The sequence below is a fragment of the Procambarus clarkii genome, chromosome 41 (assembly GCF_040958095.1).
Source record: "Procambarus clarkii isolate CNS0578487 chromosome 41, FALCON_Pclarkii_2.0, whole genome shotgun sequence".
NCBI lineage: Eukaryota > Metazoa > Arthropoda > Malacostraca > Decapoda > Cambaridae > Procambarus > Procambarus clarkii.
In genome coordinates this window covers 18,711,896-18,739,663 of record NC_091190.1, presented here as the reverse complement: position 1 = coordinate 18,739,663, position 27,768 = coordinate 18,711,896, and the positions used below count along the sequence as shown (strand labels likewise).

At 47.5% G+C, this 27,768-nt stretch overlaps 1 protein-coding gene across 14 annotated transcripts in view; it reads left to right on the top strand.

Annotated features, from left to right (window-relative positions):
* Positions 1-27,768, top strand: part of LOC123761089 (Aryl hydrocarbon receptor nuclear translocator homolog tgo) — a 304,903-nt gene that overhangs the window by 177,656 nt on the left and 99,479 nt on the right. For all 14 annotated transcript variants that reach the window (XM_069339441.1, XM_069339444.1, XM_069339440.1 and 11 more), the window contains one exon: positions 13,594-13,680. In XM_069339441.1, coding sequence (XP_069195542.1) covers positions 13,594-13,680 — 87 coding nt within the window. The remainder of the gene's footprint in view (positions 1-13,593; positions 13,681-27,768) is intronic.

Sequence of the window (27,768 nt, the reverse complement as noted above, 5' to 3'; positions counted from 1 at the left end):
TTTACTCTCTCGTACTAACTACTAACAACTCCCCCCTCCCACCAGGAAGCAGCCTGTAACAGCTGTCTAACTCCAAGGTACCTATTCCCTGTTACCTAGATGTACCTAGGTAACAGGGGCATCAGGGTGAAAGAAACTCTGCCCATGTGTTTCCGCCGGTGCCGGGAATCGAATCCCGGTCCACAGGACTTCACATCCAGCGTGCTGGCCACTTCAAGACCCTCCCAGCGAGCATAAGAAATATTGCCGGAACAACCGTGGACATCTTCAAGAGGAAACTAGATTGTTTCCTCCAAGGAGTGCCGGACCAACCGGGCTGTGGTGGGTATATGGGCCTGTGGGCCGCTCCAAGAAACAGCCTGGTGGACCAAACACCCTCAAGTCAAGCCTGGCCTCGGGCCGGGCTTGGTGAGTAGAACTCCCAAAACCCCATCAACCAGGTATCAACCAGCCACCAGCGCCCCTATGGCATGTGTGGTGGCATGTGTGTGTGTGTGTTCCCATATGATATCGGAGATAAGGATTCTGATCCAATCAAGAATGTTTGTGGGAGGCTCTCATCTTAGATGTAATAATAGGCTTGGCACTGGTGGACCAAGAGTGGGGTTACTATGGAGGTTTTGCCTCTGCAGTTTTGGAAAACTTGTACAAATGTTGGAGCAGTTGAAGTGTTAGTAGGTCATTAGTTAAGAGGGCTGTTGAGATGGGATGGTGCAAGTGTAGTGTCGTAGAGAGGCTTGTGTAGCGAGTGTTTGGACAAGGTGGGGGCGTGTACTCGGGACCCATCACCTTGTGGAGGAACTAACGTGTTTCATCGCCAGAGGGCAGTGTGGACGTCCTGTCTAGGGCCCACGGCTCGTCAAATATTTAAGCGTTCACTTACGAAGCCTGTACATCTTTTTTGTCAGTCAGGACGGCGTAGTGTGCATTTATTAAATAGTTTTAGAGAGTTCCAAAGCGCTGCTTGGCTTGGCAATTTTCGTAGGTCGTAAATTATTCAATAAATAGACTAAGTCGCCACGATGAAGGAAAGATGTTTAAACTTCGTAAGTGGACACGTAAAGGTTTGACGAATACTGGTTTAAGAGGCAGAGCCTCTTAACAAGAATATGTGGGCCTCTGGGCCGCTATCAAGCAACAGCCTGTTGGACCAAGTTATCACAAGAGAGCCTAGCCCCACGCTGGACTATGAACCGCCAACTCCCGGAACCGCATTCAAGTCAACATTTTAATCCAACACCATCACCTAGATCCCTCCTCCTCCTCCAGACCCCCGCCAGTAAAGATCTTAGTGTGTGTGTACAAGGGTTTATGTTGTGTCAGACTTCGATGGACATACATCAATATTGTATAGGTCTGTAGGGCGGGTCGAGGCCTCCCCCCCCCCTCTCTCTCTCTCCATCTTCACACAGTGTGCACTCAACATATACGATGCAGGGAAGACACTGTCTGGTGGCCGGAGGTTCAGTAGTTAAAGGGTTCATTGCTGTCGTTGGAATTGAGAATATTATACTGCGTTCTGTAGCGGGTCCTCTTCTGGCTTGTGTACAGCAGCTCGTACACCCGTCTCGGAGCCTCCCTCGTACGCCCGTCTCGGAGCCTCCCTCGTACACCCGTCTCGGAGCCTCCCTCGTACACCCATCTTACACACGGAAGTGTACATAAACGATAACATCAGTTGATAAAAAATAGTATAGTATTCTCCGATTTTGTTCCACACCTCTACACCCCCAACCCCCTTCTCAGTCTCCCCCCCCCCTCCCTGTATCCCCCTCCTCCTCCTTCCCCCTCCTCCTCCTTCCCCCTCCTCCTCCTTCCCCCTCCTCCTCCTTCCCCCTCCTCCTCCTTCCCCCTCCTCCTCCTTCCCCCTCCTCCTCCCCATCATTCTCTAACTTGTGTAGAGGCAGCAGTAAATATTATTCAGTGAGGTGCTGATACAAAAATTGGGTTAATATTCCGTGGGTGGGTGTTGGTGGAGTGTTGCCGGCTCTCTCACCTCGGGTGTGGAGACCACAGGAGCGGAACGAGGAGGCCAGGACCGGGCCGCGGGGACGTTAAGCTCCGAAACACCACTAGGTATTCACTAATTATGCTCACGAAACGTTAGGTCATCTGACATCATTTTCGTCAGATCCCTTACATGTTATTTTCCTTCTGTGTCTAAAGAGATCTACAGCACACAGAGATTCTGTGTCCTGTGCCCTATGTCTTGTGCCCTGTGTTTCGTTTGAGTTTTTAATTTTTACTATGCTTAAGTATCTTGAATTTGTCACTGTTAACCATTACGTTGTTTCCCGTTGCCCAATCTAAGAGTTTGTTGATATCGTCTTGTAGTTTTTTGTATCAGTGTCTAATGCAGAAGTAATTTTCAGTCTGATTTATTTTTTCATCGTTCGCAAACATTTCAAGTTGTGACTTGAGTTTTTGTCTATATGGTATGAGGGAGAGAGAATACAGCGGTGTCCTGACTGTACCCTGAGGTACAGAGATTGTTACTGTGTTTAGACTTGATTTAGTTTGACTGACTTTTTTGCCATCTTTATGACAAAATTGAATATCTATCCCTAATTTACCAGTTTTTCCTATTGATCTTACTTTATGGACTGTCACTCCATTGTCACACTCATCAAATGCCTTTTCAAATTCCGTGTAAGTCCGTCTGTATATTGTTTTTCTTCTAATGCTTCCTTGATTGTGTCATAGTGCCGGAGTAAATTGCGAAAGACAGGATCTTCCCGGTATCAACCCATGTTGACCTGAGTGGTGAAGCTCATTGTTCTCCATAAAACTGGAGATCTGATTCCCAGTCTTGTAAAACTTGAATTATGTGTGGTGTTAGTGCGATTGATTGATTGATTGATGATGTTTATGCCACCCAAGAGGTGGCACGGGCATGAATAGCCCGTAAGTGGTGGCCCTTTTGAGCCATTACCAGCATCAAGAGCTGATACTGGAGATCTGTGGAGGTGCGACTGCACCCTGCGTGACGGGAGATGTCTCCTGTCTGTTAGTGCGAGCGATGTCAGGTTTTTTAGCGTTGAAGTGCTTCTGGTACCTCACCTGTCGGGCTTGGGGCGGGCCCCTCTCGCAGACGGGCTTGGTAAAGGTGACCTGTTTCCCCGGGAGCATAGCCGTTCGCCTTGACACAGATGCTCGGTGGTGGGTGGAGGCAGGAAACCAAGAGCTGGTGGCCCGGGGTCCACCCCACCCTCTCTTGTGCTCACTGGGGCGCGCACATACCCAGTGTTACGTGGGGCATTTATTGCCCCACCCATACCCCCTCCTCCCAGTGCTCCTCCACTCGTGGGGCCTCATTACACGCCCTCTGGTTGATACCCTGGTTGATACCTGGTTGATGGGGTTCTGGGAGTTCTTCTACTCCCCAGGAAAGAAATATTGCCGGAACAACCGTGGACATCTTCAAGAGAGAACTGGACGGTTTTCTAAGAGAAGTTCCGTATCAGCCAGGCTGTGGTGGGTACGGGGCCCTGCGGGCCGCTCCAAGCAACAGCCTGGTGGACCAGACTCTCACAAGTCGAGCCTGGCCTCGGGCCGGGCTTGGGGAGTAGAACAACTCCCAGAACCCCATCAACCAATCAGGTATCAACCAGGCTTGACTTGTGAGAGTTTGGTCCACTAGGCTGTTGCTTGGAGCGGCCCGCAGGCCCACACGCAGGCCCTCTCTACTCGTGTTCTTCCTACCTCTTCTTTTGGTGTACTTTTATTGGGTTTACTCCCTCATTTGTTACACTTTTATCACGTTCTCTTTAGTGAACGCACGTCCGTATCGCGCGGTCTCATTCTCTCTTGTCATCGACCGACCACTGTCAACAGCCATTCCATTACTAGTTTTCTGTATGCTGTCAAGGGGTTCAATGTGGATTTTGGTTACCGTTGACTTGAACGTGCTAAAACGGATGATGATGATAATGATACAAGCTGAGGAGAAGAATGTTTCAGGACGCGTTACTCGACTCTTGTCCTCATATATTAGCTGCTAATAACGCTGGTAACGTCCAACCCACTCGCTGATACTGGAAACAACGGCAGAACCAGCTACATACATACGTTATTGTTATAATTATTGGTAAACGCATATATGTACTATGGTTATATCTTTACGTGGTTTTAATACCGTGTTTTAGCATCGCTGTTTTGTTGACAACCAGTATGGAAGATTGGGTCAAATGGTGGCGAGGGGAGGAGGTTATCTATCTTATCTTGAGATAATTTCGGGGCTTTTTAGTGTCCCCGCGGCCCGGTCCTCGACCAGGCCTCCACCCTCAGGAAGCAGCCCGTGACAGCTGACTAACACCCAGGTACCTATTTTACTGCTAGGTAACAAGGGCATAGAGTGAAAGAAACTCTGCCCATTGTTTCTCGCCGGCGCCTGGGATCGAACCCAGGACCACAGGATCACAAGTCCAGCGTGCTGTCCGCTCGGCCGACCAGGAGGAGAGTGTCGTGGGAGATACTCTGGGATGTAACAATTGAATTTTATTAAAGAAAAAAATAGAAAAATTCACGAGTTAATCATTATTTTTCTGTAATACAATGTTCATAACTTTCTCTTGCATGCTCTATCTGCCTCTCTTGCTCTCGCCCTCTCTTGCTCTCGCCCTCTCTTGCTCTCGCCCTCTCTTGCTCTCGCCCTCTCTTGCTCTCGCCCTCTCTTGCTCTTGTGCTCTTGTTCTCGCTCTTGCGCTCTCTTGCTCTCTCACTTGATCAAATAAATTAAAGTGTAAGCACAGTGAAAAGCTGTGTACCTTGGGGCACCGTCCTTGCACCACTACCGTTTTCTCATTCTCATGTCAGATATAGTCAAAAATACAAGGTATAGCTTCGTGTCATCCTCTGCTGACGATACAAAAATTACATTTAAAATTACTTCTATAAAAGATATTAAAAAACTGCGACCCGATGAAGGAAGTGATAAATTCCAGATATTTAGGCATGGTGGTGGTTGTTGTTATAGATTCAGCTACTCGGAACAAGTTCCAAGTAGCACGGGCTATGGTGAGCCCGTAGTGGACTTACCTGGCACAGGAGCGGGGCAAGTAGCACGGGCTATGGTGAGCCCGTAGTGGACTTACCTGGCACAGGAGCGGGGCAAGTAGCACAGGCTATGGTGAGCCCGTAGTGGACTTACCTGGCACAGGAGCGGGGCTGTAGCTTGACATAGCTGTGAGTGAATGGTAAATAACTTAAACGAAATACAGGGTACAAAGTTCTAGGAATAATGATGTCTGACGACCTAACGTTTAGGGAGTCCAATCAAATATTGCGTCAGCTTGAAAAATTATGAGATGGATTACGAGAACCTTCAAATCCAGTGATCCCATCACAATGGCTTTACTCTTCTTATCACTGGTGCTGTCCTGCCTTGAGTGCTGCTCGGTACTCGCTTCCTCTTGCAGAGCGGAAGAAATTAAAAATAAATGCAATAAAGACGACATATTCGGCACGCGTAGACACTCGTGGCTATTGAATACTGAAATCCCTCAAATTGGAAAGGAGACGAGAGGTATTACATAATATACACGTGAAACATACTGGAAGGCCAGGTCCCAAATTTGCAATTTAAAATAGCAGCATACTCGAGCGAACGATATGGTTGGAAATGTAGAATAGAGCCGGTGAAAAGAGTAGAGGTGGCATAGGCGCAATCAAAGAACATTATGTGAATATCCGAGGTCCACGGCTCTTTTATAGCCTCCCAGCATGCACAAGAAATGTTGCCGGAACAAAAGTGAACATGAGAAAAGCCACAGCAGCCGTGATGTGGAATCGAACCTTGTGCGCTGGGTATTCCCAGAAGTAGACACGTTCCTGCAAGAAGTGCTGGACCAACCGGGTTGCAGTTGATATGTGGGCCGACGGCCACTCCAAGCAACAGTCTGTTGGATCAAGTTATTAGTAGTCATGCCTGCTCCATGGCCGGGCGGGAGGAGTAGAACTCTGAGAACCCACTCCAGGTGTGATCCAGGTAATGGGGTGCTTGCCTTCGAAGTTATCCTTAATTTGTCAAGCTTAGTGATCTAGGAATATTAACTGGATTAACTGTACCAATGAAGGTGGTTGGTGGGCCTATTACCCTGGTGGTGAATGGCAGGGAGTAGGTGGATAGGTACCTAAGCTGACCACGTCTGTAGGCCCTCACGTTCCCCGATAGTGGCAAGAGGATAGGTGGGGTCCGCCCCTATCTTGGTTTAGAGGAGAGGCGTAGATTTGGGTGGACGGAGTCTGGGGTATCCTAGTGGACCAAACTCACAAGTCGAGCCTGGCCTCGGGCCGGGCTTGGGGAGTAGAACAACTCCCAGAACCCCACCAAGCGGGCGGGAGTCACACAAACCATTACATTTATAGAGTCTTTAAGAGGTTGCTTAGGGGTCAAATCTCAAGGTTTATGAAAGAAAACAAAACCCCTTTGCAGGTAAACAGTTTAAGAGGAGGATCGTCCTTTTGCAACAACGCTTCCCTAAACCCTTAACAGTTTAAGGGAAGCAATAGAAGAAACCAGACCGGAGGTGTATACACGGGCTGTGCGAAGGCCTTTGCTAAACCACGACGTGATTGCGTACCCAAAACATGGCCCAAAGGAATTACAAATGACTTATGGTGGCTACCTACCTTGAGGCTACCTTGAGGTGCTTCCGGGGCTTAGTGTCCCCGCGGCCCGGTCGTCGACCAGGCCTCCTGGTTGCTGGACTGATCAACCAGGCTGTTAGACGCGGCTGCTCGCAGCCTGACGTATGAGTCACAGCCTGGTTGATCAGGTATCCTTTGGAGGTGCTTATCCAGTTCTCTCTTGAACACTGTGAGGGGTTTGCCAGTTATGCCCCTTATGTGTAGTGGAAGCGTGTTGAACAGTCTCGGGCCTCTGATGTTGATAGAGTTCTCTCTGAGTACCTGTTGCACCTCTGCTTTTCAACGGGGGTATTCTGCACATCCTGCCATGTCTTCTGGTCTCATGTGGTGTTATTTCTGTGTGCAGGTTTGGGACCAGCCCCTCAATTATTTTCCACGTGTAAATTATTATGTATCTCTCCCGCCTGCGCTCAAGGGAGTACAGATTTAGGCTCTTTAGTCGGTCCCAGTAATTTAGATGTTTTACTGAGTGGATTCTAGCAGTAAAGGATCTCTGCACGCTCTCTAGGTCAGCAATTTCTCCAGCTTTGAAAGGGGCTGTCATTGTGCAGCAGTACTCCACTCTAGATAGCACAAGCGTTTTGAAAAGTATCATCATCGGTATAGCATCTCTAGTGTGAAAAGTTCTTGTTATCCAACCTGTCATTTTTCTTGCAGTTGTGACGGCTACTTTATTGTGTTCTTTAAAGGTAAGGTCTTCCGACATGAGTACACCCAGGTCCTTTACATTGCCGTGGATATGTAATCTATGAGAAAGGTCAAATCGAGTCACAGTAAACAATACTAAATCCAATCAGAGGACATTACTAAGGCTCAGTGGCACCTTTGCTTTCTCATCCTCATATATAATGAATATAATCATTTCGTGTTGTTATTGCGGCTCTTGTGGCAGTCAGTAATGGATCGAAATTGCATGTAAATTATCTTTATTCGTAAACGGTTGTACATTTATAATCGTGTTTTATTTGATACAGAAATCAAGTCAAAATACTTGGGTAGAAGAAAACTAAAAGCCATTTTCTAGATCAATCTTCAAGTTTCTCCAGTTGTCCTGTAGTCTCTCTCTCTATCTTCATCTGTCTTGATTCTTATAATTTTTTTGCATCGTCAGCAAACATAGAGAGGAATGAGTATACCCTCTGGAAAATCGTTTACACACACACACACGAACACATTCATTGTGTTTTATATATTACAAAAGGTAAAATATATTACAAAAGTAAAATCTTTTAGTTGATAACGGAAAGAAAGACCTGACATGGCTGCAGGACACAAGACTGGATCAGAAGGGAAACTCGAAATCTGGGAATATACTGGAGTGAACGTTATGGAAGAAAATTCAGAACAGAACCAGTGAAGAGCAGGGGTGCCATAGGCACAATTAGAGAACACTGTGTAAACATCAGAGGTCCACGGTTGTTCAACATCCTCCCAGCGAGTATAAGAAATATTGCCGGAACAACCAGATACATCTAGAGAAAACTAGTTTTCTTCAAGGAGTGCCGAACCAACCGGGCTGTGGTGGGTATGTGGGCCTGCGGGCCGCTCCAATCAACAGCCTGGTGGACCAAACTCTCAAGCCTGGCCAAGTCAAGCCTGGCCTCGGGCCGGGCTTGGGGAGAAGAACTACTCCCAGAACCCCATCAAGCAGATAGCTTCATCGATGAAATCAGCGGACGAAGCTGTGGCGGAACAAGAACTCTGTGGAGACCTGCCACACGTAAGACGTGCCATGAAGGTGGTTGCCTAATTCAAGGTTGTGTTGCCTCTCTCAAGGTAACCACCTCCAACACAGCAACACAGTGGCAGTGTGTTCCATGACAAGCACACTGCAGTACATGTCATGTTTGCTAACGACGCCCAGACTAAGAAGTGTGAAACCTTGAGGAGACGCAAGGTCTTGGACCATCGGGGATCGAACACAAGAGTACTCGCCTAGTTGTGCTTGCAGCGGGTTGAGCTTCGGCTCTTTGGTCCCGCCTCTCAACCGTCAATCAACTGGTGTACAGGTTCCTGAGCCTACTGGACTCTTATCATATCTACAAGAGTACGTTGGACTATAGGAACATTGAATATTAACTTAATTTATTTTAACGCTTCATTTCCCAAACGTTAACCATTCATCTTTGTTTATATTATAATAATTAACTGTCAAATCCTTCGAATGTATTGCCAACGTTTTACGTTATTGCACAATATAAAATATTAAGAATTTGATGCTGTAATTGTATTAAGAGATAATGCACAAATCACAAGATAGATTCATGTTGATATTCAGCTCTGTGAAACTATACGACGACTCTGGTCAGCCAGAGGGAGGGAGCCGGTCGGCCGAGCGGACAGCACGCTGGACTTATGATCCTGTGGTCCTGAGTTCGATCCCAGGCGCCGCCGAGAAACAATGGGCAGAGTTTCTTTCACCCTATGCCCCTGTTACCTAGCAGTAAAATAGGTACCTGGGTGTTAGTCAGCTGTCATGGGTTGCTTCCTAGGGGTGGAGGCCTGGTCGAGGACCGGGCCGCGGGGACACTAAAGGCCCCGAAATCATCTCAAGATAACCTCAAGATCTCAAGATAGCTTTCACAGTCGTCCTTTTCCCCCCTAAGATAATACTCAAGACTTTAGGCCGCCAGAACGTGTCCGTAGCCGGTGGGTCCTGCTTACCTACATGCCTCCCTAGGTGTTGGCGCTGGGGTGTTACCTTTGAGGCAAGCTTCACCTTAAGTCCCAGGTACACGCCCCAAGATTAGGCCTTCGACTATACTCGCACCTACACCTTAACTACACTTAGCTTAGGACTCTCGGGTGAAATACACCTGGCTGGGCGTTCCTTAGGGTCATGAAGGAGACCTGGGTCGTGAGACCGTGTTTGGGTAGTGGTCAGTGGTGGCCATTCTGGGAGGGAGAGTGTATACCCACTGCTCTCCCCTGAGAGTCCCATCGCCTCTCTCAACCCGGGCTTGGCATTCTACAACATCCCGGGCAAGCTTAAGCCACAACCTACAACAACAGTCCGACGCTCCAAGAAATCGGACGAATTTGTTTTCATTCTTAAGCTAAATCTTAAGAATAAGATCCTAGTTACGCATCTTGTTTTGGAGGAGTAGTGTGTTGATATGTGATACTGGAACGGGTAGTCGCGATGCTCTTGGGCAGCTACAGACCTCAACTTGATCGTGATGTCAACCAATATATCAGGGTAAGATGTTGGGTCTTGGTGTTTGTGAGGGTGTGTGGGGACCCCCTGGTGTATGTGAGGGTGTGTGGGGACCCCCCTGGTGTGTGTGAGGGTGTGTGGGGACCCCCTGGTGTATGTGAGGGTGTGGGGACCCCCCTGGTGTATGTGAGGGTGTGGGGGACCCCCCTGGTGTATGTGAGGGTGTGGGGGACCCCCCTGGTGTTTGTGAGGGTGTGTGGGGGACCCCCCTGGTGTTTGTGAGGGTGTGTGGGGACCCCCTGGTGTGTGTGAGGGTGTGTGGGGACCCCTGGTGTATGTGAGGGTGTGTGGGGACCCCCTGGTGTGTGTGAGGGTGTGTGGGGACCCCTGGTGTTTGTGAGGGTGTGTGGGGACCCCCTGGTGTATGTGAGGGTGTGTGGGGACCCCTGGTGTATGTGAGGGTGTGTGGGGACCCCTGGTGTATGTGAGGGTGTGTGGGGACCCCTGGTGTATATGAGGGTGTGTGGGGACCCCCCTGGTGTTTGTGAGAGAGGGAATGTAATTAACATTCACAGATAAGATTATTACTATAAGTGATAGAAGACCAAATATACCTTCTTGACGTCATAATTTTATTTTATACACATGATAAAGGTGTTGAAAGTGAGGAGGAGGAATATAGGTGGTGATGGCTTCAGCTGGTGCTCGGTGCCTTGCGCCTCTCAGCTGCCTCGTACTCCACACATGCTGGCGTGAGAATCACAGCCCGGTTGATCAGGTAGCGTTTGGTGTGCTTGAAATTGTTAAATCTGGTTCTCAATGCATGGACAACCCATCCCTCCAAACCAAGCTGTCAGTCAGATAATGACTGGTTGATTGTGTCAGTATTTGACCTGTTCATCAGACAATAAACTGATAAGAGTGGATTCTTCATGCCGTATAATTAATTTTTTTTCCTTTAAATATGTGTTTATTATTGTGGGGTTTATGCACATGTTAGGACTATGTGAGGTTGGGTTAGGTGTTGTGGTTGTGTTGAGGGAGGGAGTGTTGTCAACACAAGCTGGTGGTGAACCACATGTCTCTACAGTCACAACTTCAAACACAGTCGTGTTATGACATAAATACTGTGGTATGCAGATTTTATATGTAGTGGACTTGACGGCCCTTTGATAAATGGTTGTGTGTGGTCACCAAGGAGCCGGTCGGCCGAGCGGACAGCTCGCTGGACTTGTGATCCTGTGGTCCTGGGTTCGATCCCAGGCGCCGGCGAGAAACAATGGGCAGAGTTTCTTTCACCCTATGCCCCTGTTACCTAGCAGTAAAATAGGTACCTGGGTGTTAGTCAGCTGTCACGGGCTGCTTCCTGGGGGTGGAGGCCTGGTCGAGGACCGGGCCGCGGGGACACTAAAAGCCCCGAAATCATCTCAAGATAACCTCAAGATAACCAATGGTTGGTGGGGCATATGAGGTTGGAGCATGGGCAGAACAAGCTTGGAGGGAGGGGGGTTGGGGGTTTGGAGCGTGGTGTGAACAAGCAGCTTGTTGATCCGCCTCAGACAAGCAGTCCACTGGCTGCTTGAGTACATTCACAGTGAGGTCTTGTGTGTATTCTCTCCAAGCATAAATACTCAAGTGTTTGTCTCAGCGTGATACCTAAGGTGCTGAGGAGTGAGTTGAGTGAAGTATAGGCAAGCACGCACCTCGGCTTCACCAGTCTTGTCTTCATTAACCCTAGGTAATGAGTTTTATAATGTTTCCTTCACCTATTTGCTGAGCATTTCTTGCGTGGAGTTTCACATTTGTGTAAGGCTTCTCATGCACTGGAACGCGGTATTTGTCGTTCAAATTAGAGAAATTAATTCAGATTTAGAAGAACTAAGAAATGCCCAGAGACCTGAAAGCTGCAGTATTAAAGGCAAGGACAAGTTTTGTAATAATAGGTATTTGTATGGTCAGCACAGTAACCGGACCAGGCAATGTGATATAGTCATTGCGCGAATTCGCCTCGGCTATACACACACCTGGCAGGTTAGTGAGGCTGAGCCACTACCAGAATACTCAGATTGTAAACTCTGTGACAAACCTTTAATGCATTCACTAGAACACTATATTGTTGAATGTGAAACCGTAAAAGATTTTAGACCTCCTGGCCTATTGTACCATGTAACTATTTCATTGAATCTGGTGTACTGGACGACATCCTAACAATTTATCCTAAGTTTTCTTGTCCATTTAAAGAATGAAGAACAATTTTATTTTATTATTTTAAGTTGAATCTCTTATGAACCCATCCCTGCCTTTGTGTGGCAGTGCACAATAGAAAATTGATTTTACATATGGCATTCATTAAAACATTGACTATAACAATATTATATATGTGCTTCAGCCTACATAGTTTAGACCTATTATCTTGTGTATGACCCTCTGTCCTGTGTGACAGTGAATACCAGCATTTGCAGGCGATGAGTCACAATAACGTGGCTAAAGTATGTTGACCAGACCACACACTAGCAGGTGAAGGGACGACGACGTTTCGGTCCGTCCTGGACCATTCTCAAGTCGATTGTGGTCCAGGACGGACCGAAACGTCGTCGTCCCTTCACCTTCTAGTGTGTGGTCTGGTCAAAATACCAGCATTATCCTCACTTTAATAAGACTTGATTGAAATCCTCAGATTAGGCAAAGTTGTAATTAAATTTTGTCAATAAAGATATTAATAATAATATAAATTATTTGTCGTTCGAGGCTTGCTCCGCGGATCCATTTAGATAGAATTTGGATAGTCTTTTTTTTAGTGAATATATTCAAATATTCATTTGGAATTTGGATAATCCTTTTTTTTAGGCTTCAAGAATTTCTATTATCCTAGTGTGTGAGACACGAGGCCTACCTCGTCAGGTCGTCTGTTGGACGTCAGGCTGCGAGCAGCCGCGTCCAACAGCCTGGTTGATCAGTCCGGCAACCAGGAGGCCTGGTCGACGACCGGGCCGCGGGGACGCTAAGCCCCGGAAGCACCTCAAGGTAACCTCAAGGTACCCGCTCCTTTCTGATGTAGAACATTGCCAGTTTATTTTGAATTATTTTAGCCGTCGTCAGTGGGTTTTTTTTCCGAAAACGTGTGTGAAGAGTAAGTGGAGATAGGGGAGCCGGTCGGCCGAGCGGACAGCACGCTGGACTTGTGATCCTGGGTTCGAGCCCAGGCGCCGGCGAGAAACAATGGGCAGAGTTTCTTTCACCCTATGCCCCTGTTACCTAGCAGTAAAATGGGTACCTGGGTCAGCTGTCACGGGCTGCTTCCTGGGGGTGGAGGCCTGGTCGAGGACTGGGCTGCGGGGACACTAAAGCCCCGAAATCATCTCAAGATAATCTCAAGATAGATGTGGCGTGGCTGACAACACAGGCGTCTCCTTCACCGCCCTCGCTCATCAGACCATATCTTGGTCTGAGAAATATAAAAAATATCAATTGTTATTCTTATTATTTACCGCAAATCGTCTTGAGACACTTGCTATGATTGATAATTAAGTCTTCTAATACGGTGAAGAATTTATTGACTTAAGTACTTGTGTGGGTGCCTAAAATTGCTGTAGGTAATACAGTAGGCTGTGGGGGGTAGAAATAGCCTAAGCTACTCTATCCCTTTGAGATGTATTTCTTTCTTGTCTCAATAAATATACTTGAACTTGAGGTAGGCTGTGTTGGCTGTCCCGGTTCTTGCTGAGAGCAGAAGTTAAGGAGGTAGCCAAATGTGGCAGATGGTCTAATGGTCTCTTCTGGTGTTTCAGGTCAGATGAGGAGGAGAGCTCGGGGTCCAAATATGGCAGGATGGAGTCGGCGGACGATAACATGCAGGACAAGGAACGATTTGCCAGGTAAGAAGAGTCTATCAGTTTTCTCAACATGAAACACAAAGATGATGGCAACAGTAGCTAAGCTCTCACACCGGACTAGTCTTGATGTGTGGCAGTCACTTATTAAAGCACTCCCCCCCCCCCCCCTCCTTCCTACCCTCTCCCCCACCCCCCTCCCTCACCGCCTCCTTCACCGCCTCCTTCACCATCACCACCACATGCACCACCACCACCACGACGTGCACCACCACCACCACCTCACCCCCCACACACACTCCTGTAGAAGCGTCTCCTTAACACCGCCCCGCACTCACCAGTCTTACGGGCTCACCATAGCCCGTGCTACATGGACACTTCGTCCTGAGTAACTAAATCTTTAACAACAACAACTCACCAGTCTAACACACAGCATGGTCCCCTATAGCTTGATCTTAAGGACTGGTGGAGCTTGGGGCGTCTTCTAGTATTGTAACCTCTCACCCACACACACACACACACACACACACACACACACACACACCCAAGTGTACACTGTGATGCGTACCAGCGCGTGCTCACCTAGATGGAACAGTTCCCTCTCTTCCATCCCGCCTTCCCGACCCTCTCGGTCAGTTAACACAAAGGTATTCCTTCACTTGCCGTGACCATCCTCTCTTGTTGTCTGATCCGTTTACTTGCAACTCTTATGCTTCTGATATTTTCCTGGCGTCTCTCCCGGCCTATCTGGGTGTTCACCCCTCCCGGAGGCCTCTGGCTCTTCCGTTTATCAGTGTGTGTGTGTGTGTGTGTGTGTGTGTGTGTGTGTGTGTGTGTGTGTGTGTGTGTGTGTGTGTGTGTGTGTGTGTGTGTGTGCGCGTGCGCGCGCGCGCGCGCATTCGCGTGCCTCTGTGTTTACTATCCTTATTTACTATTTGCGCCTGTAGGATCGAGCTTTCTTCGACTCCCTCTTCTAACTGATAGTTGTCTAATGTACCGACTCCCATCCTATTTTCTCTCTCATCTACTGCTTCAAATATGTCTCAAGCACCACACGCACACATCCCCAGGATGCAGCCCGTGGCTGCTGTCTTAACTCCAAGGTACCTGTTTACTATCCAGGTGAACAGGCGCATAAGGTGAAAGAAACTGGGCACATTTGTATCTATCTCAGCCTGGAATCGAACCCGGGCTCATAGGACTACAACCCTCTCGAGCGATGTGCGTGTACTCGCCTATTTGTGCCTGCAGGTCGAACATTAGCTCGTGTGTGTGTGTGTGTGTGTGTGTTTGTTTCTAACGTATGTGGCTCATTTGACCACTGTTTCCACCTGTCCCCCGTTCGTGCTAAATACCATCCGTTCTCTGAACAGTCTGTCCTTGTTTATCATATCAAATCCCCTGAGGATTTTGTATGTGGTAATCATGTCTTCCCTAACTCTTGTGTCTTTTAGTGACATGGGGTTTAATTCGTACAGCCTTTCATCGTAACTCATACCTATCAACTCTGGGACTAATCTGGTTGCGTACTTCTGAACGTTCTGTAACTTCGTCTTGGGCTTGACTAGATATGGACTCCTTGCAGGAGCCGCATACTCCAGGATTGGTCTGACATGTGTGATGTACCAGGCTCTGGATGGTGCCTTACACAAGTTTCATCGGGTAGTCTCTTGTTATTGTCCCGTCTTAATCCTTCTTATAATATGGTGCGTATTCAGCAAACATTGAGAGGGACGAGTTGTTTTTTCTTCTGGTAGGTCATTGGTATACATTAGAAACAGGATAGGTACTGGACCCTGTGGGACTCCGTCGGTGACATCTGGCCATTGGCAGATCTCACGGTAACACTCTTCACCTTTCATCATTCGTGTGTGTGGGTACTATCCTAGTTGTCCTTGCGGGGGTTGAGCTTTGGCTCTTTGGTCAAGTGTGTGTGTGTGTATTTGATACTGCGTGCGCTCAGTCTCAAACACACACACACACACACACACACACACACACACACACACACACACACACACACACACACACACACACCTCCTTTAGGGGGTGATGTGGTGGAGGCTGACTCCATACACAGTTTCAAGTGTAGATATGATAGAGCCCGATAGGCTCAGGAATCTGTACACCTGTTGATTGACGGTTGAGAGGCGGGACCAAAGAGCCAGAGCTCAACCCCCGCAAACACAACTAGGTGAGTACACACACACACACACACACACACACACACACACACACACACACACACACACACACACACACACACACACACACACACACACACACACACACACACATATGTATTAGAAATTTCTTTATTTTCGTGATATACACACATGTATTAGAAATATATGTAGCAGATATAATAGAGTAAAAAAAAAAAAAGTTGATTGGTAAGAAAGGCGGGGTCCAAGAGCTAATAGCTCGATTCTGCAGGCACAAATAGTAAATTCACACTACATAAACATTCTACATTGGAGAACGCACGAATGTTGCTCGTAGGCTCGCACATTAGAGTAAACCACACATTATTCGGCCCACGCGCAGCTCACGCATACCAACGTTCAGTAACATTCACTAACATGAAGTGTACATATATTCATGTTCTCACGAGTACGAATGTAAACATACGCATTCTGTCGTACATGATTACGCTCATGCCTGGAACCTGGCCCCTCTTCCTCCAAGCACAAGCCATAAAACTAGCGTGCAGGCGCGCGCGTGCGCACACATTCGCTACACATGCAAGTAATTGTGTATGCACTATACACAACCTTGCACGCACAGTGCGCTCATACAAACAAGCACACACAGGCCTAAACACTGACAGTTGAGAGGCGGGACCAAAGAGCCAGAGCTCAACCCCCACAAGCACAACTAGGTGAGTATACGCACACGCACGAACAAACACGCACACGCTGCTTGACAGTTGAGAAGCGGGCCGAAAGAGCAGAGCTCAACCCCCACAAGGTGAATACAACTACGTGAAAACACACACACACACACACACACACGCGCGCGCGCGTACGTGCTTGCATGCGTGTGCGCACCTACTACACACAAGCTGGGACGTATACCACCCCACATACAAGCACGAATACAAACGCAGTATAAAAACACGCACGCATACCTCTTCCTCCCCACAGCCACACGCGCATACCCCCTACAACAAGCATGTCCTCTCACAGAAACATGCAAGCATTACCCCTTTACACAAGCATGCTCACACCCTTCCCCCACAACATGCATGCTCACATACCCCCCCCCCCTCTCCCCACACATGCATGCTCATACGCCCCCACACATGCATGCTCATACGCCCCCACATACAAGCATGCACGGAGACCAACCCCTTCCCTCCCCACACATGCATGCTCATACATCCCACGCCATACAAGCACGCTCACATATCATCCCACGCATGCATGCTCTCATACCCCCCCCCCCCCACACACACACATGCACGCAGACCACCCCCCCCCCTAATCCCCCTCCCCACAGCAAGCATGCAGACACAGGTCTAACCAAACAGCAGCAGCAGCAGCCTCTGCTCCACAAGGCGCAAGCACACACTACCTCGCCAGACACACTGGGTGCTTGGGGGGTTAGAAAGAGCCTAAGCTACCATATCCCTTTGAGATGTATTTCTTTCTTGTCTCAATAAACATACTCGGTGCTGGCCGTCACAGCTTAGCTTTGGGACACACACACACACTTCCCCACCTCTTCATTTCGAGTTTATTGCATATATTTTTTTTTAATTTTCAGTTGCATGCGCTTATTATTTATTATGACTAATATTTTGGTATCTTTTTTGCTGATTTTTAAATTGTTAAGCTTCTGGTTTTGCTTTCAGGTTGATGCTCTTTTGCCAGGGAAGACTTTTATTTATGCGTGATTTGATATTTTATTTTACACCCCCCCCCCCCCCCCCCCGCCCCGTGTTTTGTTGTGTGTAGCGGGGCAGTGGGCGGGCCTGGGCGGGCCTGGGCGGACCTGGGCGGGGTGCCCAAGCTTAACCCACAGCTTATTGTCACGTTTGACACTCATCTGGGATTTGGGGAAACTGCCCCTTAAGGCCAGGGGGAAGGAACTCCTTGTAGACTAGAGGAAATTTCATTATTATTTAACACTGAGAGAGGAAAGTTTATTTTTTTTATTTGATGGGATTGTGTTGTTTGTGGGGGCGAGTGGCGCCGGCCGACGCTCCGGCGACGATGGCTCTGAAATAACTGGTCGCCCTAATCGCGCGTCGCATTTTGACGTATACTCTTCATAAGGTCAAAAATCGTCGTACTAGTAAATGGTAGATTGTTGTTAAAGATTCGCTACCTGGAACAGAGAGTTCCAAGTAACACGGGCTATGGTGATCCCGTAGTGCCTTAAAAAATGGTAGCGGCTCGCGAAATTGACATACTGGTAGGTTACGATAAGGGCACTTTAGTAGGACAGTTTCTTGACGTTGGGGAACCTTAGGACGACGGCGCACGCACGCACGCGGACACAAAGGGCGCTGGTGACTAAGTGGACAGCACGCTGGATACGTAGTCCTGTGGACCTGGGTTCGATTCCCGGCGCCAGCGGAAACAAATGGGCAGTTTCTTTCACCTTGATGCCCCTGTTACCTAGCAGTAAAGAGGTACATGGGAGTTAGACAGCTGCTACGGGCTGCTTCCTGTGTGTGTGTTTGTAAAAAAAAACCAGTTAGTAATTAGTAACAGTTCATTGATTGACAGTTGAGAGGCTGGGCTGAAAGAGCAGAGCTCAACCCCCGCAAGCATAACTATATATTAATATATTAAGTCTCACACTAGATACCTGCTTCATCACACTGGGTACCCGCTTCGTCACACTGGGTACCCGCTTCCTCACACACTGGGTACCCGCTTCCTCACACTTCATATTTTCTCGGCCAACCTCCTCACTCGGATACATTGTTTAATACTTTCCCATTTGCTATAGTCTACATGTGATGTATTGACCTTTGCAGCACATGTGTCCAACACATGTTCACTGCCTTGACACATCTGTCTTTAGCCTTGATCTTACGCCAGTATGTCACTCTAGCGTCTCTCGTCCACATACATACATACATATATATATATATATATATATATATATATATATATATATATATATATATATATATATATATATATATATATATATATATATATTGCATAATGTTTAACCTACGCTTGAAACAATCAGGGCATCCTACATCTATTATGTTACGCGGTAATTGGTTCCACAAATCAAGAACCCTGTTACCGAATCAGTATTTACCCAGGTCTTTCCTAAAATCTAAACTTATCCACTTTAGACCCATTGTTTCGTGTTCCAGCATGTGTTGCTACCTTCAATACCCCCCACCAACACCTCTTCCCCCCACCCCGTAGTCCTTGTCCTAGTAGGTACTAGATTTGCTATACTGAGGTAGTCATTGCCTTAGTGTGATGTCAGTGACCACAAAATGCCACCGTTGACAGCCACAGTCTGATGGGTCTGCTCCTCGACGTGCTTCGCCGCTCACCGTATCTCCACATGTTTGGAGCAGATGTTGAGTGAGACAGACTGGGCGACCTTCCAGGCCCGGGCGCGTCCTGGGCCCGCCAGAAGATCAAACGTCAGTCATGGTTGTAATTCCATTAGACGTTGGGGCTTATTTTACCCCAATTTGGGCCGCAGGGAACGATTAAGTAGCCGATTGGGTTGACGCTAGAACCTCGGGGCTTGTTCGCGTAGGCAATGTGTAATTTGCAAGCTGGGAAGCTGTGGCGATGACTGGAGGGAGGCGAATTAGTGTAGCAGCAAAGAGGAATATTATCTCCCGTCGACAGACTGTTGATTGGTGGCGGTGGTATTGGGCGCATCGCTGGGAGATGTCTGCCACAGCCGACAGCGAATTCCCAGTTTAAAAAAATTCAAACCCAGAAAATAAAATAAATGTAAACAGGGAGGTCGAAAAAAATAGAGAAGAGGTTGAAGCGATCATACGAGTCTGAGGAAATGGAATTGGAACAGAAGATAAAGATACAGAAACAGAAGACACACGAGATAAAGAAAAATTCAATTTTTTTTTTTTAAATTTACAAAATCAAAATAAAGAACCTCCACCAATATTGGACCATTAATTACAACCGAAGGTACATACACAGTGGACAACAAAGAAATTAATGGAAATCTAAGAGGCCAGTATGAGGCTATGTTTAGCACACCAATAAACAACACGAAAGTTGAAGATCCAGACAGCTTCTTTATGAATGGCATCCAAGCTGCAGATAATATAACTGATATTAACACGAACTCAGAAGACTTTGAAAGAGAAATTGACAACATGCCTATGCACTCGGCCCCTGGATCCTGACTCGTGGAATTCAATATTAAATACATAAAGAAATGTAAAGTACTGTACCAGTAGCGCGAGTACTCAGCGGAATATGGAGAAAGAGCCTGGATACAGGGGAGATACCAGCAGCACTTAAATCTGCAGATATAGCTCCTCTGCACAAAGGAGGTAGTAAAGCTTTTGTAAAAATTATAGACCAGTTGCACTAACACCACACATAATAAAAGTTTTTGAAAGAGTGATTAGGAATCAAATTTCTAGTGTGAGGGAAAATAATGAACTACACAACCCAGGACAACGTGAATTTAGAGCGGGAAGATCCTGTCTTGTCACAGTTACTCAACCACTACGACAAAATCACAGAAGCTTTAGAAGAAAAGCAAAATGCAGATGTTGTATTCACAGACTTTGCAAAGGCATTCGACAAATGTGACCACGGAGTGATAGCACATAAAATGAGATCAATGGGAATAACGGGTAAAGTGGGGCGTTGGATTTTCAACTTTGTCAAATAGAATGCAGAGAGTGACGGTCAATCAAATAAGATCAAGCCCAAGTGCAGTGAATAGCTTTGTACCCCAGGGCACAGTCCTTGCACCGCTGTTATTCATCATTCTTATATCAAAAATCAACAAAATCACAGCTTCGTGCCATCCTTTGTAGATAATGCAAAAATCGGCATGAAAATTTCCTGTGCAGAAGACACTGAAAAACTGCAGTTTTTCAGTGCAGTCAGATATTAATAAAGTCTTCGATTGGGCAACTGAAAATAATATGTTTAACGGTGACAAGTTCCAGGTACTTGGATATGGTGGAAACGAGGAACTTAAAACGCAGGGTACAGGACACAATCAGACCTACTCACATAGCAGGAAAGCAACATGTAAAAGATTTGGGGATTACGTCTGGCGACCTGACATTTAGTGAACATAACCGAGCAAATATAGCGGCAGGCAGGAAATGATAGGATGGATTATGAGATCGTTCAAATCCAGAGACCCCACAGCGTGCTGTCACTGCTGCTGTCCCGTCTTGAGTATTACTCGGTACTCACTTCTCCTTTCAGAGCGGGAGAGATCTCTGAATTAGAGGGAATCCAGAGAATATATACGACACGCATAGAAACAATAAAACGTCTAAATTGTTGGAACCGTCTCAAAGCTCTCAAAATGTTCTCTTCGGAAAGGAGACGAGAAAGGTATAAAATAATATATACATGTATGCATATAGAAAGGTATAAAATAATATATACATGTATGCATATAGAAAGGTATGAAATAATATATACATAAAGATACTTGAAGGCCAGATCCCAAATTTGCACAGTAGAATAACAACATACTGGAGCGAAAGATATGGAAGGAAGTGCAGAATAGAACCAGTGAAGAGTAGAGGTGCCATAGGCACAATCAGAGAACACTGTCTGAACATCAGAGGTCCACAGCTGTTCAACACCCTCCCAGCAAGCATTACAAGTATTGCCGGAACAAAGGTGGATGTATTCAAGAGGCATTTAGATAAGTTCTTGAAAGAAGTGCCGGACCAACCAAGCTGTAGTTGATACGTGGGCCTGCGGGCCACTCGAAGCAACAGCCTGTTGGAGAAAATTAAAGTTATCACAACTCTAACCTGGCCTCAAGCCGGCCTCGAGGAGTAGAACTACTCCCAGAACCCTCTCAAAGTATTTTGTTAGAAAACTGACTTTTTTTTTTCATGGTTTCACTGGAAAACGTAATCCTTATCTTACTCTAAATATAAAAGTATAATGCGAAGTATACCTTTCCTTGTGCCCCATACAGACCCCAAGTCATAAATGATGACCCGAGACAAGTGCCGCACCCAAAGCGTTATCATATTCGTCTGACCTTAATATAGTACACACCGCCCAGCTTGTTCTGTGGGGTCACTTGTGTGTGATTTGTAAAGTGTCTCCCCCGCTTAGCAGGGACACTCGTGTACTTTGACCATGAACAATGTTGCATTAGTTGGCAAGCTGTGCAATATAACTAAGGGGGATCAAACTTTTGAGTACTTATGTGTGTGTACTCGCCTAGTTGTACTCATCTAGTTATGCTTGCGGGGGTCGAGCTTTGTCTCTCTGGTCCCGCCTCTCAATTGTCACTCAACTGGAGTACAGGTTCCCGAGCCTACTGGGCTCTTATCATATCTATATTTGAAACTGTGTATGGAGTCAGCCTCCACCACATCACTTCCTAGTGCATTCCATTTACTAACTACTCTGACGCTGAAAAAAATCTTTTTAATGTGTCTGTGGCTCATCTGGGTACTCAGTTTCCACCTGTGTCCCCTTGTTCGTGTTTCACCCGTGCTAAAGGGTTTGTCTTCGTCCACCCTGTCAATTCCCCTGAGAATTTTGTAGGTGGTTATCATGTCTCCCCTCACTCTTCTCTTACTGTGTGTGTGTTTGTGTGTGTAGCTTTATTGGCGTTCCATTTGATGTATTTGATTTCCTTGATGACCAATTACGTAGTTTAGTTAATTTATTATGCAGCACATGCCTTTTCTGTGAGGGGGGGGGGATCCATTCCCATCCTATGAGTGATGGTGGAATAGCTTAGACCTGTAATATGCTCAGGACTCCCACCGTCCTAGTCGCAATTTTGACATTCCTGCAACATTATTAAACTCATTAACTTGTGCATTAAAGATCACATCATTGTTATGGATCGCCATTATAATGCTACAACGTGTGGGACGATAACGGGATATTTTGTTATCATCGCCGTTCATGGAATTTGCCGGAAATGTAGAAAAAAAAAGACGAAACGGATCACCACCATTCTTGGGTCCATAGATATACTGTATCTCGTCAACTTGCAATCGTATGTTATCTTAAGCCCCATGATTGGAAAGGGGAAACAGAGCCTTGGGGAGGAGGGAGAAAGCAGAGAGATGCTTTCTCTCACTCGACACCCCCACTCGAGTGCAGTTTCCACGTTCTTCCGTTAGCGTCGCTAAGCGTTATCTAAGAGGCCACCGGGAGAGACTGGAGCCCACTGGTCGCCCCGTACACCCAGGCGGGGTGTGAGTACACCCATGGAGGGGGCGGGGGTGGCCCCCTACACACACTTCCTGTGGGTGACGGAAGGCAGGCCAGGAAGACAGTAAGTGGTTCATTGACACTCAGCCTCTCCAAGCCAGGCCCGAATATTTTCACGGCGAACTGTCTATGTGGTTAATGCCATTTGCCTCAGCGGCTTGTTTTCAATCGAGGAAATCCATCCGCTTGTTTTGACTGGGACTCCGCAAGGTGGCTTACGTTTGTCATTTGTTGTGTGTGTGTGTGTATGTATGTATGTATATATATATATATATATATATATATATATATATATATATATATATATATATATATATATATAAATTTTTTGTTCACGAGTTAGGAGTAGTGAGAGGGTTACTCTATTATATTGTGTGCGCGAGACAGTTTAAGATATTTTGGTGGATGGGGTTTGGCATGGTCTCAGTAGTGCTGCCTAGCTGGGCAAATATGTGCGCTTCAGCCTACAGTTTAGACCTATTGTCTTGTGTATGACTCTCTGTCCTGTATGACAATGAATACCAGCATTATCCTCACTCTAATAAGACCTAATTGAATCCCTTAGATTATGAAAAATTTTAATTAATTTTTATTAAAGATGTTAATAATAGTAACTGGTAGTTGAGACGTCATTAACTGTCATTAATTATCATTGACTGTCGTTAACGAAAGCGAACCGCTGACAAATTAGCGGAGGAAGCAACTTTTGGAAGGAGTGGGGGTGTTCGGGTTAATTGTGGGGGTGTTCGGTGGTCAAGGAACCAGTCACGTGTTGACACATGGCTTGTCCTCACCACCTGCAGGAGCGTGGGATTCCTGGCGCTTCATTTGTTTATGCCAGCAAGAGGCCAGTGAGGGCGTCTCCGAAGAGCGCGCCCCCATGCAGCCAGGATCCGTGTACCTAGCTGACCAAGAGTGAAGGGGAGGTACTGATCCAGAGGGTTAATGACTTCATTAAGATGACACAGCCGGAACGGTGAAGAGAAGGAGGAGGAGGAAGAAGCAGGAGTTTGTGTAGCGAAGCAGGGGTCCCCCGCCACGGTGGGCAAGAGAGAATGCAGCCACCATCACGTACTGGGTGATGGAGGCTCCAGGGGTAGCTCGGCTAATTAAACTATGGCGAGCCCACTGGAAACAATCGGCCAGTGCGGCGCTCACTGGCAAATTGGCCGTGTTCGTGCGCTGCCTTAGTCCAGCGTCACGAGCGGCTTTTGGGAGCCAGGAGGCGTTAAACCCGCCTTGGTGTGTGCCAACTGACGGGTATTATGCGCTATGTAAACACCCCCACACAGCCCTCCTACCTGCTGCTACCCCTCTCTCTCCCCCTCTCTCTCTTCCCCCCTCCCCCCTCTCTCTCTTCCCCCCCTCCCCCTCTCTGTTCCCCCCCTCTCCCCTCTCTCTCTTCCCCCCTCCCCCCTCTCTCTCTTCCCCCCCTCCCCCTCTCTCTTCCCCCCCTCCCCCCTCTCTCTCTTCCCCCCTCCCCCCTCTCTCTCTTCCCCCCCTCCCCCTCTCTTTCCCCCCCTCTCTTTCCCCCCTCTCTTTCCCCCCTCTCTTTCCCCCCTCTCTTTCCCCCCCCCTCTCTTTCCCCCCCCTCTCTTTCCCCCCCCCCTCTCTTTCCCCCCCTCTCTTTCCCCCCCCTCTCTTTCCCCCCCCTCTCTTTCCCCCCCTCTCTTTCCCCCCCTCTCTTTCCCCCCCCTCTCTTTCCCCCCCCTCTCTTTCCCCCCCCTCTCTTTCCCCCCCCTCTTTCCCCCCCCCTCTCTTTCCCCCCCCTCTCTTTCCCCCCCTCTCTTTCCCCCCTCTCTTTCTCCCCCTCTCTTCCCCCCTCTCTTCCCCCCCTCTCTTCCCCCCCTCTCTTTCCCCCCTCTTTCCCCCCCTCTCTTTCCCCCCCTCTCTTTCCCCCCCTCTCTTTCCCCCCTCTCTTTCCCCCCCTCTCTTTCCCCCCCTCTCTTTCCTCCCCCCCCTCTCTTTCCCCCCCTCTCTTTCCCCCCCTCTCTTTCCCCCCCTCTCTTTCCCCCCCCTCTCTTTCCCCCCCTCTCTTTCCCCCCCCTCTCTCCCCCCTCTCTTTCCCCCCCTCTCTTTCCCCCCTCTCTTTTCCCCCTCTCCCCCCCTCTCTCTCTCTTTCTCTTTTTCTCTCTCTTTTTCTCTTTCTCTCTCTTTCTCTCTCTTTCTCTCTTTCTCTCTCCCTTTCTCTCTCTCTCTCTCTCTCTCTCTCTCTCTCTCTCTCTCTCTCTCTCTCTCTCTCTCTCTCTCTCTCTCTCTCTCTCTCTTTCTTTCTTTCTTTTTCCTTACCTCTCCCCCCCCCCCGTTCCTCTTCCATCCCACCTCATGCTATGAGCCCACTTGGGAGTTTCTCATCTTTTCATCCTGTGCTCAGAGGGTGTTTTCCCCAGCTTGTGAGGTCCAACACTTTTCTCCGCGTTACAAAAAGCGCCCAACTCTGAAATAGTATCATTAACTTTACCAGCCGTCAGTAAAGATGGTAATGAACATGTTCAACATGTCGCCGGAAACATAAGATTTTTTTTAATAGATTATAAACAATATTTCAACTTTGAACAAAAGTCATGGCATCCCGTTGCTCGGTTATCTCGTGAAGGATCTTGGTTATCTTGAGATGATTTCGGGGCTTTAGTGTCCCCGCAGCCCGGTCCTCGACCAGGCCTCCACCCCGCCTCCACCCCCAGGAAGCAGCCAGTGACAGCTGACTAACACCCGGGTACATATTTTACTGCTAGGTAACAGTTGCATAGGGTGGAAGAAACTCTGCCTATTGTTTCTCGCCGGCGCCTGGGATCGAACCCAGGACCACAGGATCACAAGTCCAGCGTGCTGTCCGCTCGGCCGACCGGCTTGAATTATATTGAAATTCCATGCTTCTGAAGAATAATAATGCAGAAAATCTATAGCAATATCATATGTCTTAGCCTGTGGCGTTGGCGTGCAAAGGTTTGTGGGAGTTTGTGGTGTAGCTAAGATGTGTGGCTCAGACATCTGGGCACTCGTCATTTAAGTCATTTTGTCTGGGATCCTCTCGGACTTAGGTTCGAACCCTCGTCACGGCCCTTGTGGATTTGTTCAGTCATATCACCTGGCGAGGAAGCGTGCACAGACGACCCGAAGGGGTGGGGCTCGGGAAGGCTCTGGCGAAAGTATACACGATGGATAGTGGACGTATCCCAACCTGTCCTCCTAATAGAGCGTCGCATTTTGACGTATAGTTTAAGGCCAAAAATCGTCGTATTAGACAATGGTAGCGCCTCGCGAAATTGTCATACTGACCCGTTTTCCGTTTTGGGTCCTCTGGTAGGTTAGGATAAGGTCACTTTAGTACGACAGTTTCTTGACGTTAAGGCACCTCAGGAGGACGGGTCTGTGGTGCTGGTAGGCCTAGCCAGTCCTCAGGCGAATTACAGGCCTATTACTCCCCAGATTAAATTAATTTATTTTATATATAGTTCGTCAATGAGTTGGTTGTTACGGAGGTAATGCGCCAGGCAGCCCGTCTTACGCGATAGGTTACATTTTTAACGGAATCGATCAGTACGTTAAAAATGTGATGTATATGTATTGTTAAAAAGCGTCGCAATGTTGACGTTTTTTACCCATTGGCCTCGGCAGGTTGGGTGAATTGTTTTGGTTAGGGGGGAATGGTTTAGTTTTGGTTAGGGGGAATGGTTTAGTTTTGGTTAGGGGGGAATGGTTTAGTTTTGGTTAGGGGGAATGGTTTAGTTTTGGTTAGGGGGAATGGTTTAGTTTTGGTTAGGGGGAATGGTTTAGTTTTGGTTAGGGGGAATGGTTTAGTTTTGGTTAGGGGGAATGGTTTAGTTTTGGTTAGGGGGAATGGTTTAGTTTTGATTAGGGGGAATGGTTTAGTTTTGGTTAGGGGGAATGGTTTAGTTTTGGTTAGGGGGAATGGTTTAGTTTTGGTTAGGGGGAATGGTTTAGTTTTGGTTAGGGGGAATGGTTTAGTTTTGGTTAGGGGGAATGGTTTAGTTTTGGTTAGGGGGAATGGTTTAGTTTTGGTTAGGGGGAATGGTTTAGTTTTGATTAGGGGGAATGGTTTAGTTTTGGTTAGGGGGAATGGTTTAGTTTTGGTTAGGGGGGAATGGTTTAGTTTTTAACATTGTGTGAGTGACGGGGCTGGAGTTGACGTCCAGAGAGGTGTACCAACACCAGACACTACGTGTGTTAGTGGTCTGGCAAGAATATTATGTTCTCTCACAACCCAATGTACCTTCTTGTATATAAATAAGTAAATAAATGAAGCCTAAACTACACGATACAAGATGAGGAGACGACGACGTTTCGGTCCGTCCTGGACCATTATCAAGTCCAATGTCTTGACCGACTGGATAACGGTCCCGGACGGACCGAAACGTCGTCGTCTCCTCATCGTGTGGTTTGGTGTTCATATCTTCAGCCACGTTATTATGACTCATTGTCTGCAAGTAAATAAATATTTTCTTGTGGTCCCCATCGTCTTTGCCGGTGTGGCCAGCCGTCCGGGTGAGACTGTGTCGGACGCACCAGGAAGTGGCAGACGATAGTTGGTTTACCTGGTGCTTTGATCAAGCATTAAGGGTTGCTTTGTATCATTTGCTTCAGCCAGACACTTGGGCCCTCATGCCTCTCTCTCGCATTTTCTCTCTCTCGCATTCTCTCTCTCGCATTATCCCTCTCCTTCCTGGCACTGTGTCTGTCTTCTGCTTCTTCCGTTCTGTGA